Genomic DNA, 12,168 nt, shown 5'->3' with positions numbered 1-12,168 from the left:
ATGGGAGAGGAAATGGTAGATGAAAATTCTGAAATACAGTAAAGAACTTTACTAATTTTAAGGCCTTTACATTGCATCAATATGATGCATATCTAATGTGCTGCCATAATTGCTCTACCTTAATGTACATAAAATATTTATATAAAAGCATTCGGTAGATTACTCCTTACCGTTATCCCCCAATCCTATTTTTTCTCATTAGATCTCAAGTAACTCAAACTCTAAGCTGGGTACTTGAGAGACTTTCACAAACCTAATCATTATGATAAATATACCTCACATATCTTTTGTTTTTTTTTGTAATTTATCATTATGGCCTTTTAAAAATTATTTCTGAAATCCAACTGTCCCATTAAATGTTCCCTGATGTATTAGAAAATTATTATTTTCTCACTCCAATTAAGAAAGTTCCATTTCTCCCCCTCCACTTGCCTTTACCTGAAAGACACTCAACTCTTTCACTCTTACCAAGCAAGACCTTTAGAACTTGTGTTACTATTTCTGAAATTTCATATCTAGACCATATACATTTTTTTGAAAGCCACTGTATTTTTTTACTCAGGGTAGCCTTTGTTAACCTAATCATAATGACAATGTTCAAGTTAACACTGCAAAGCACATTTTAATACCAGTTACTAGTTCTCTATCCATTAATTTGACAAGGCTACAAATTCAGTGCTCTATATTATTTTCCTCCTATTCTGGATGCTCACAAATTTTAATGCTTCCAAAATTTCATACCTTTCCATTATCCACGACTTCAAACCTAGATTTTTACAATCTGAGAAAAATGTTTATAGGGCAAGATGAAGAATATAACCTTTAATGGTGAATTTTTAACAAACTATACATAAGATGAATCAGGTAAGATTAATTTACAAATAAATACACTTGTTTGCCAAAGAACAAAGATTCACTCAAGGACCTATAAGCAACTTATGGGAATAAAAGTACAAATGAAAGAAAAGGGAAAAGGAAGAGATGAAAACAACCACTTGTTTTCTAAAACTCTAAAGGCATGTTCCACACACACACACACACACACACACAAAAGACATAGAAAGACACATACACACCTATCCACATATCTTCATATCACACACTTCTATATCCTGTTCATATTAACTTACTGTCCTTTGAATTACTTTTATGACATAGTGTGTTAGGGATGGGAGACAGAATGGAACCCTTCAATACAGTAAGCAGCTCTCTGCTGGAATTGTAAGCAACCCCTAAGTCTTCAGAGAGCCACAAAGCTTTGCAAATTTCATTGATTTCTTTGATTGATGTAAATTGCAAGTGACTCTGTATTGTGTCAGGCAACTCTCAAATGGTTCCAGCTGACTCTGCAATGAGCCTCTACATGGTCCAAAGCACTAGGAGGAACATGTCACATCTTTAACCTCAAGCAATAGAGCTCAATCTGCTTCGTTTTAAATTAAACACCCTGTAAGTAATTGTACTTAAGATTTGAAAAGTTTTTGCTTCCTTAAACAGCAAGAACATGCACTAATAGCATTGCCTTTTATAATTTTGAGAATAAAACCCATTTGGGAGACCTGAGAAAAAAGGCAGCCTTCAAGGTGGAGGCCTCAAAGCAAGAATGAAAACATGAAAGCTGTTCTGGTCGGCTTTTGACATCTTAGAATACAGAATAATGGTCTCAGCTCTTGTCCTCATTCCTCCTGTGATCAGAGCTCCATTTGCAGTTAATGGCAACTCCTTCTATAGGAGGCCTTTCTGAACAGTGAATTCCGAACAGAATGATAGAACTGAAAAGCATCACTGAATATAGTCTCTGGGTTGTTCACCACTTGCATGTTCATGGACAAAGGGGAAAAGAGAAGCAATACAATCAGCAGGTATTCCAAGAAGCAAGCAGGCCTGAGAACATACCCAAATGATAGTGAGCAACAAAGATAGAACCCTCATGCCATGAGGTTCAAATCCTGGCTACCTCGCTTACTAGCTACACAATCTTGGGAGTGTTTCTTAATCTCTCTGAATCTGGCTTCTGATTTTTTTTTTTTTTGGCCTGAGTATGATGATAATTCCTACACTGCATGGCCATTATGATTATCATGTGAGATAAAGAAGTCTGTAAGACACCTAGGACCGGACCATGAACTCAGAAAGTGTTCAATAAATGGTAACAGTATGATGACAGTGGCAGTGGTGACAATGAAGAGAATGATGACATATGATGGCCACTGTCATTAAGACTATTCACAGTCCAGGCTATTATGCTGCTTCTGACCCTGGCACTTTTATACACCCTGTTTACTTCTTCCTATCAGTTTCAAAAAAATCATACTTCATCATGAGAAAGTGGCCAAAACAGTAATGTCTTCAGGGAGACAGCACTAAACACATCTGATCTGGATACCCTGCTTCTATTCTTCACATTAACCAGAACAAAGGGTAGATGACTTGGTGAAAGCCACCCGGAGAAGCTGAGTTCTAAACTGGGATTTAAAGATGCTTGGGTTTCCACATATTCCAGACATTGTGCAAAGGAATAAGGCTGAATTTAAGACTTCGTTATAGGCCATAGAAATTTTCTCAGTCTAGACTTGAAGCTACACCAAAATTGTGGCAAGAGCTGTAACAGAAATATGTATAAAATTCTGTGAGAACACAGGAGGGAGACATTAATTAAATCATGGGAAAACAGAAGGAGAAGTTTCATGGAACATTTCCGTTATAAAATAACATCTGAGTTGGACCTCAAAGGGTGAGTACAAAAAGTTCCCTGAGAGGATCCTCCCACAACAGCCTGTCATCATATTTACACAAGTAAACCATCTCTAAGGAGTACTCTCCATTATTCAGATGGCTCCCACTGAAATGGCAATAGATTATTATACTTACAAGCCAATAAAGGACAAAGAAGTAGATGGGAGTAGCTTACAGTTAGTGTTTTATTTGCCCCAAAGGTGATTTTTAATCAAAACTAGGCTGGACAAATATCAATATCAATAACCTCAGATGTGTCATCTACCTTTATGGCACAAAGTGAAGAAGAACTAAAGAGCCTCTTGATGAAAGTGAAAGAGGAGAGTGAAGAAGTTGGCTTAAAGCTCAACATTCAGAAAACTAAGATCATGGCATCTGGCCCAGTCACTTCATGGCAAATAGATGGGGAAACAGTGGAAACAGAGACAGACTGTATTTTTGGGGGGCTACAAAATCACTGCAGATGGTGATTGCAGCCATGAAATGAAAAGACACTTACTCATTGGAGGAAAGTTATGACCAACCTAGACACCATATTAAAAAGCAGAGACATTACTTTCCCAACAAAGTCTGTCTAGTCAAAGCCATGGTCTTCCCAGTAGTCACGTATGGATGTGAGAGTTGGACGGTGAAGAAAGCTGAGTGCCGAAGAATTGATGCTTTTGAACTGTGGTGTTGGAGAAGACTCTTGAGAGTCCCTTGGACTGCAAGGAGATCCAACCAGTCCATCCTAAAGAAAATCCGTCCTGGATGTTCATTGGAAGGACTGATGCTGAAGCTGAAACTCCAATACTTTGTCCACCTGATGCGAAGAGCTGACTCATTGGAAAAGACCCTGATGCTGGGAAAGATTGAAGGTGGGAAGAGAAGGGGACGACAGAGGATGAGATGGTTGGATGGCATCACCGATTCGATGGACATGAGTTTGAGTAAACTCCGGGAGTTGGTAATGGACAGGGAGGCCTGGCGTGCTGTGTTCCATGGAGTTGCAAAGATTTGGACATGACTGAATGACTAAACTGAACTGAACTGAACTGAGGCTGGATAATGTGAGCACAGAGGCAATTTGGGGTGCTAACAAAAGCCCAGGTGGTGGTCAGACTACATTTGTTTCTCAGTGCTGGCATTGCTGGGTGGTTAAATGAATTGATGATTGCAAATTGCTTTGAAAATACACAATATTGAATAAAGGCCAAGAAATACTGTTGTTCAATTTACTCAGACAAACTTGTCTCCAGACAGAAGTTCCCTGAATGATGGACTATGTTTAAAGACATTTAGGAGCTTTCTTTTTCACAACAAAGATGATTTTTTTAGCTAGATTTATTCTAAAACCATCATAAAGCCTAAGGATAATCTTTTTTAAATGCCATTATAACAGAATAAATCTGAAATTGCTCATAAATGCCACTTACAGGGAACTTTAGGAAAAAAATGCCTTAAACTAAAACAGTTTTGCCATATCACTCAAAAAAAAATTACAAGAAAAAGGAAGCCTCCCATGGGAATGGTAGCTGTGATAGCTGAGAGCAAATAAGAAGAAACAAATTACAGGTATATAACCCATGTAAACATATAGAGAACATTCTCTGCAAAAAATGATGGAAAAACTGCTAAAAGAAACTCACATTTGATAATAATCAATCTTTGGCTTTCCTGGTGGCTCAGATGGTAAAAAATTCCCCTGCAATGTAGGAAACCCAAGATCGAACCCTGGGTCAGGAAGCTCCCTTGAAGAAGAAAATGGCAACCTACTCCAGTATTCATGCCTGGAGAATTCCATGGACAGAAGAGCCTGGTAGGCTACTGTCCATGAGGTCGCCAAGAGTTGGACACGACTGATCGACTTACACTTTCACTTTTTTCACTGTATTTCACATGGTTTTCAGCAATGTTCCTACATCTCCACCAACTGTATCCAACATTTACAAAAGGTTGAATAGAATGATTAGCTATATAAAAATGGTAGTTAAATTGATATGTCCTACATTGTTATACTTTCTAGTTTACATAGTAAATTTAATTAATCCACTATAAAATGTACTGTGATAGGACAGGTATAACATCTTTTTTAATTTTAAATTTTAAAAATTTCAACAAGCAATTGAGGTGACAAGAGGTTATATGAGTAGAAAGGTTGGAATCCCAGAGCAGTTAAGTGTCATAATCTAGGCAACAAGTTATTCTGATTTCTAGGCTACTGACATAATGGCATTATTTTCATACACTGAGAAGATTTTGTAAAAAGTCTTTATTCAAGTAGCAGACAGGCTCTAAAAGAAATAACAAAATAGATCACTTTTGATGTTATAATATACTTAGTATTTTAGTATTTAACTTTTTAAATAACAAAAACTGTTTTAAGAAAAAATATGTATACATAATGAAATGGAGAGGTAACACAAGTCTTTCTCAAGCTGTGTTCCTTGGAACATTCATTCCATAAGATGCCAGTATGTGATGGCATTGTGTATGTGAAAAAGATTTGACAGTAAAATATTCTTCAGAAATACTGCTTAGTAAGCCTTTTCTTTCTGACTCTCAATCTATATTAATATGCAAAAAACGCTGGGAACATGTACAACCAGAAACCTATGGCCTCCAAAATTCACATATTCCATCTCAGTGCTTCTTAAAATGGAGTATAAATTTACCTGAGTTAAAGTTGAACTACCATGTGACAGACATATCCTAAATTACAAAATAAGTATGGTACCCACTTCTAAAGTGTTGACAATTTTTCTTGTTATTTTGCTAAAGAATAAGAGATATAAACATAATTTTTAAATTAAAACAAAGAAAAGGCTATTACTTCGAAGCACTTTTGCTCAGAAAAAAAGTGCTCTAGCCAACAACTAGAAGCCACTTCCCTCTGCCATGAAGATGACTTCCATGGAACTCTTTGAGGAGGAGTGCAATCTGCAATCTGGGGAGAACTAGCATGTCCAGCATTGAAAGGAAGTTATATGCCTTCTAAGGTTTGGATTTATCACTTACAGATAAAAAGGAACAGAATATGCCTAAAATAACACACTGTGTTCAAGAAATCTTGTTTGCCCACTCTGTCTTCTGCAAGAAATCACATATTTCACTGTCACCATGAATGCATACGGCAGTCATAGTTATCCAGATTTAAACAAGTTCAGGTTATGAATCTTTCCCATTTGTTTTAGGGTACGCATTCAATTCTGTCAACTAGCAATTTGCTTAGGGCAAGTTGGAGATGAATTAGCAACATTGAAAACAAAATTCGACCATTCCTAAGGAAGCTGATTGGTAATCTATATGTTGAGAGAAATGGATCCCTTTGTTTCTTGAACACATACCTTGGTATTAGAAATTACAGTAAGAGTTGTAATGTATGTGAAGTTGTCCTGTATGTCTCCAGTTTGAAAATTTTGAGTCTGGGATTTTTCTGAACCAAAAACATGTAGAAAGAAAGGAAATGCAATTATAATGCTGTACACTGAAGTCCAGAGATCTATAATTTGATTCCTGCTTTGCCTTAAACTAGCTGTCATTTAATTTACTCAGTTCCTTTAGCTAAAATGTGACAATATTTGTTGATATGATCATACAATTCATTGCTGATGCCTGGCAACACACACATACACCAAATCTAACATCAGAATGGAAAGCACAATAAAGAGGCTTACCTAAGACTTGGATTTTTCCAAAATATGATTCAAAATATTAAGTGGTGTTATACATACAGTAGGCATTCAACAACTAACCAGTAGCTGAACTGATATGGAATAATGGAACAAATATTTTTAAAAAGATGCACCAAATCAAAAAGGCTAAAGAATTGGTAGCTAGCAGGCATAAAAAAAGGATGACAAAGAAGCAATGTAAATAGAGATTAGAAACAAAATGAAGTGGGGCCTGCTAATTACTGATAAGGAGACAGAAAGAACACTGAGAAATTGTGAGTGAGTATGTGGCTTGAAATTTCACACACAATAAAACCTTCAGGACCTCAGTTGATCTGAAAGGGATACTTTAACATCAATAAATACATAAATGTAAGAACTAAAAGGGGGAGAACTAATTCATGTTTGAAGAAATTTTAAAGATTCCATCAGATGAAGAAGTCAGGAGGTTAATTTCCCATAGATTGAAATTTTTGTACTGTATGAGCTTTTACCTTATGTGTGAACTTCTTTTCTTTTTATTTCTTTCCTTTCCTTCTTTCTCTTTAGCTTTTTAAAAAAATTTTCTGATAAGACAGTTTTTAGAACAAAAAATTTAGTATCATAGCCTCAGTTGACTAGTTTCTTTAAACAAATACATTTATCTTAACAAATGTGGAAAATAATTAATTTAGGACTGAAGTCTGGCATAAATATGCCAAATTGAATCATAATTAGTTTCTTTTATAAAATAACTGCATGATAGGATAGAACAGGAAAATAAGTATCTTCAGGATTTCAATACTATAGTGATTCAAAAAATCCAACAGATCAGTACATTATTGTGAGAGTTTAGACCAGTTTCCTGGGAGTTCAGGCAACTGCAAAATTAGAGGGCACAGTCTCCAAATGTGCCCTCACTTCTGACACGAACTGCAAGTTTGGAGTATTATGAAACCACCCACAGGCTCAATAATCCTCTAGAAGGGCTCTCAGAACTTCCTGAAAGAAGCTATTATACTCATAGTCACAGCTTATTACAGAGAAGGAAACAGATGAACACCAGCCAAGGGAGGAAGCGGACAGGGTGGAGTACAGGCAAGTATCAAATATGGGGCTCCCGTTATTTTCTCTCTGTGTTCCTCTCCTGGCAATGGTGGGTGACAATATGCATAGTGTTGTCAACAAAGGAAGTTCACCCAAGTCTCAGTGTTCAGAGATTTTTGGGGGGCTCCATATATATGGAGAAGGCAATGGCAACCCACTCCAGTACTCTTGCCTGGAAAATCGCATGGACAGAGGAGCCTGGTAGGCTGCAGTTCATGGGGTCGCGAAGAGTCAGTCACAACTGAGCGACTTCACTTTCACTTTATGTAAGTAAAATTAATTGATTATTCACATGGTTGACTTTCATCTCCATGTTGACTGGTACCATGTGACTCAAAGCCCCCACACTAAATCACCTGTCATTCCTATATCACAGATATGACCAAAATATTAAGCAATATATATAAAAGTACTTCAAAATGTAATTACACTACAAATAAGAGCTAGTATCAGTTTTTTTCTATAGACTTTTTTTTTTTAAAAAACAGACAAGTTCTACCATAAAGAAAAAAAAAGAGGCATCATGCTATAATTTAATCATGATTTAAAATATAGAATTTATTTTAATTATTAATGATAAATTGACAATTTTATAATAAAATATTCAATGGTAATTAATAAACTACTAATTGCATTCATCATAATATGATGATACAACTTTTAAAAAGTGATTTTTTTGTATCTAATACAATATCTTGATTGTGCAAAGGAAAAAAATGTTACTGTATAGGACATAATAATTTCAGTCTATGACACCTTCTCTTTAATGTTTACCAAGAGGCCACCTTTGACTATATATATTCTATATATTAGAGCTCTGTAGAAAATTTCTAACTTTTAAGAATGAGGAGGTTAATGTTACCTAGAAGTAATATGAAAAACATAGAAAAAATAATTTTTTAACAACTTCACATATTTTAAAAAATTCCATTTTAAAAATTTAGCTGGTAAGTATAATATGACAGCACATTACTTTGAACATATGACTAAAGGGAATGTATAATAAAATTGTTATAACTCAGAGTTTTCAAATCATGCATAAATTCCCCTTGTTAATAGAATTCTATTGAACGTAGCAACTTTGCATTGTCATTTATTCCCTTAACTTGCATAGCAATCAAGTAGATGCCACAGAGATATAAAACCTTACAATAAAACCTCTAAATGGAGAAAGCCATAGGATGATCTATAAGCAAATGCATGAAAGAGTAGTCAAGCTATATGCATGTTTGCTTGGGTAAGAAATGTAAAACAAAAGACAGTGAGATGGATCCAAGAACACTCAATGGATTGGTGATGCTATCACTGTACCTTTAGATGTGTGGAGTCTGAAGCAGCATAGAGGAAAGAGAAGGGCTTAGAAGTGGGGCTACTTGAAGTCTTTATTCACTCACTGGTCCCAGTCATGAAGGTAACCCTGATCCAGATGCTCACCTTCCCTTGTTCAAAAGTTAATATAAGACCTGAGTTCAGTTCTAGAACTTGAATCTTGAACCAAACAGCACAAAGAACAAATAATTTTCTTATTAATAACAATTATGTGTAATCTCAGGGCTGCTGTAGGTCCAACTGTTTCTAAGATTAGGTTTCCTGTTGTTCCTTCAATTTTCTGGGCAACCCTCATAACCTTTCAGTGTATGTGTGTGTGTGTGTGCGCGCGCACACTCAGTTGTGTCTGACTCTTTGCAGACCCATGGACTATAGCCCATCAACATGGAATTTTCTAGACCAGAATACTAGAGTGAGTTGCCATTTTCTACTCCAGGGGGTCTTCCCAACCCAGGGACTGAACCTGCGTCTCCTGGATCAGTGGGCAGATTCTTTACCACTGCGCCACCTAGGAAGCCCCCAGCAACATTCTCACTCTTACTTAAGTAAGAAGTGGTGCTTCTGATGCTTCCAATTAAAGAGCCCTGACTGAAACAGTTCCTTTATCAAAAAATGGTACTGATATCTTTGGTCAAGGACCTGTCAAGCTAAATAAATAATGCAATTTTTTACATGCACTTGACATTCACCTCAGTTCCGTAAGAGGTCTGAAAAGTGAGCGAAGACATGGTTTCCACCACCCAGTGTGGTTTAAATATGGCCAGGGAGACAGAAATCACACATGGGAAATGATTACAAAACTATGGATTATTGAACTCTAAAAATAAAAAAATATCAAATTTTCTGTGCAATAACAGTTTTGGAAAGGAAGAGAATGAAATACAATGGAATACTGGGGACTTTCTTGAAGATCAAGATTGAGTACTGTGAAAGGAAAATCAAAATGGAGTTGCTGCTGCTAAGAGCGCTCTCTTAAGTGGAGCCAGGAGGCCATTAAGGAAGTGTGTCTTATGCACTGTCTCAGCCTACTGACCTGATGAAATCATCCAGAATACCTGCCAGAAATTCAAGATACTTATCTGACCCTTACCCTAAAATAACTCATGATTTCTTAAGGACAAATATTTTCTGACTGGCTTCAGAGTTAATAAAAATTCTTGCCAGGCAACTTTTAATAACCTAGTGGCTTTCTGTCTTTACAAGCCTCTGACTCTTTCCTTTCTTCAAAACAAACTTTCAGCTTACCGAAATCTGGGTCTCTCAAGCTTCAATTCTTAAAACCCCAAATAAACTATTCTCTCTTTTTCAACCTCCCACATTCTTCTTTTGGTTGACAGTACAAACTGGAATCTAAATAAATGACCCCTGTTATTAGGAGTATTACACAAGTTGTCTCTCAGTATCTATGGGGGACTGGTTTCAATTCCCCTACAGATGCCAAAATCTGTGGATGTCAAGTGCCTTATATAAAATGGCATAGTTTCATTTTTCTTAATGGCTGAGAATTTGCAGCAACATGGATGGACCTAGAGAGTGTCATACTGAGTGAAGTAAGACAGAGAAGGAGAAATATTGTATCACATCCCTTATATGTGGAATCGAGAAAGAAATTATAGAAATGAACTTACAAAACAGAGACTCACAGACTTAGAAAACAAACTTACGGTTGCTGAGGGGAAGAATCAGTTAAGGACTTTGGTAAGGTCATGTAAACACTGTTATATTTAAAATGGATAATCAGCAAGGACGTACTGTAAAACACATGGAAGTCTGCTCAATGTTATGTGCCAGCCTGGATAGGAAGGGGTTTGGGGGAGAACGGATACATATATATGTATGGCTGAGTCCCTTCACTGTTCCCATGAAACTACTACAACATTATTAACTGACTAATCCCCAATACACACTAAAAAGTTTAAAGTTTGGAAAAAATGGCACAATATCTGCATATATTTTCTGTACATCTTTCAGTCTACTTTGAATCATCTAGATTACTTATAATACCTGATACAAATGTAAATATTTGCCAGTGCAGCAAATTCAAGTTTTGCTTTTTGGAAATATCTGTATTTGGGGGGTTTTTTTTGTATATTTTTGATTTGTGGTTGGTTGAACCCACAGATGCAGAAACAGTGGATACAGAAGGCTGACTGTAAACTAATTTCAATGCAGAAAAATATATAGTACATACATTTAAAGAAGGTGATAAAATCCATACTGTCAAGAAACAGCTTTGGAGGGGTATATCGAAGAGTCAAGTCTCCATCGATAAAATGCACATTAGGAACACAGTTTTGGAAAGGAAGAGAATGGTTGGCAGTGCTTGGGTTCTCTTGAAAAGGTACACATAAACAATCTTACCTCTGCTCACCTCCAGACACACCTTGATCAAAAGCTCTGCCCAGTCTTCAGAAAAGAAATGAGCCAAAAGCTAGCATGGAAAGATAACAGGAGAGACACACGGAGATGAGAAGGTGGAAAAGAGGACCTACGAGAGAAGAGTGAAAGGAATGGGCCTGTTAAGTGTCAAACAAAACAGAAGCAGTAATTCAACAGCTTAGAAAGGTAATATATCAAGATGCCAGGAGTGACAGATTTGCCACTGATGCAAAATACAAAGTAAAAAATAATGACAACTGACAACAATGAATGTTGACAAACACCGTTAAGTCTTGGTTTTTGAAAGTACTTAATCCCTTTAATTTGCAGAGGAGAGTTTTTCTTTTTTTTAAATTTGTTTTAAGGGTTCCATCAGACATAAATTTTCATGCCCTTCTGATTGTATACAGGGCTTGATTGAGGGATGGGCCACTCCCAGGGGAATCTGTCTACAAAAGTTCAGAGCAGGACTGGACAATCTAGGGAGACTGAGAAAATTTCACTTATAAAATTTACTCTCAGGTTCAGTGTTGTTTGTGGTTCAAAACACATACAATGACGAGCACGGTGACTATATAATCTATTATCTTATTCTAGACTCTTTTGAGAGTACAGGGGGTTGTTAATCCAGGTGGCACAGTGGTAAAGAAGCCACATACCCATGCAGGAGATGCAAGAGATGCAAGTCAGGAAGATCCCCTGGAGTAGGAAATAGCAACGCACTCCAGTATTCTTGCCTGGGAAATCCCATGGACAGAGGAGCCTGGTGGGCTACAGTCCATGGGATTGCAAAGAGTAGGACACAACTGAGTGACAGAGCATGCATACTAATAATTTTGTTAGAACGAGGCACAAACCATAGAGATATATAGTCCTGTTGCATGCTTCCGAGGGAGGGAGGAGGAGTAAGGCTCCCGAAAAGGATTCCCCCAAGAGTAATAGTAGTTTGGGCAGGTACTTGATTCACCAAGTATTAATATTATGT

General features: G+C 36.8%; 1 protein-coding gene across 2 annotated transcripts in view; it reads right to left on the bottom strand.

Annotated features, from left to right (window-relative positions):
- LOC145538556 (EGF-like and EMI domain-containing protein 1) overlaps positions 1–12,168 on the bottom strand; it is a 349,065-nt gene that overhangs the window by 42,906 nt on the left and 293,991 nt on the right. Inside the window, exon 5 of one of the 2 annotated variants that reach the window (XM_081570757.1) lies at positions 10,883–11,292. The exons of the other annotated variant lie outside the window; for it this stretch is intronic. Within the exon in view, the coding sequence (XP_081426883.1) occupies positions 11,193–11,292 (100 nt within the window). The 3' untranslated portion in view covers positions 10,883–11,192. Of the gene's footprint in view, positions 1–10,882; positions 11,293–12,168 lie in introns of those variants that run through there. 2 annotated transcript variants of the gene reach the window in all.

This window comes from Giraffa tippelskirchi, chromosome 2 (assembly GCF_054371585.1).
Source record: "Giraffa tippelskirchi isolate mGirTip1 chromosome 2, T2T-mGirTip1v1.2.pri, whole genome shotgun sequence".
In the NCBI taxonomy this organism is placed as follows: Eukaryota; Metazoa; Chordata; class Mammalia; order Artiodactyla; family Giraffidae; genus Giraffa; species Giraffa tippelskirchi.
Note: the sequence above shows the minus strand (reverse complement) of the source record. Positions and strands in the feature narration are given on the sequence as shown.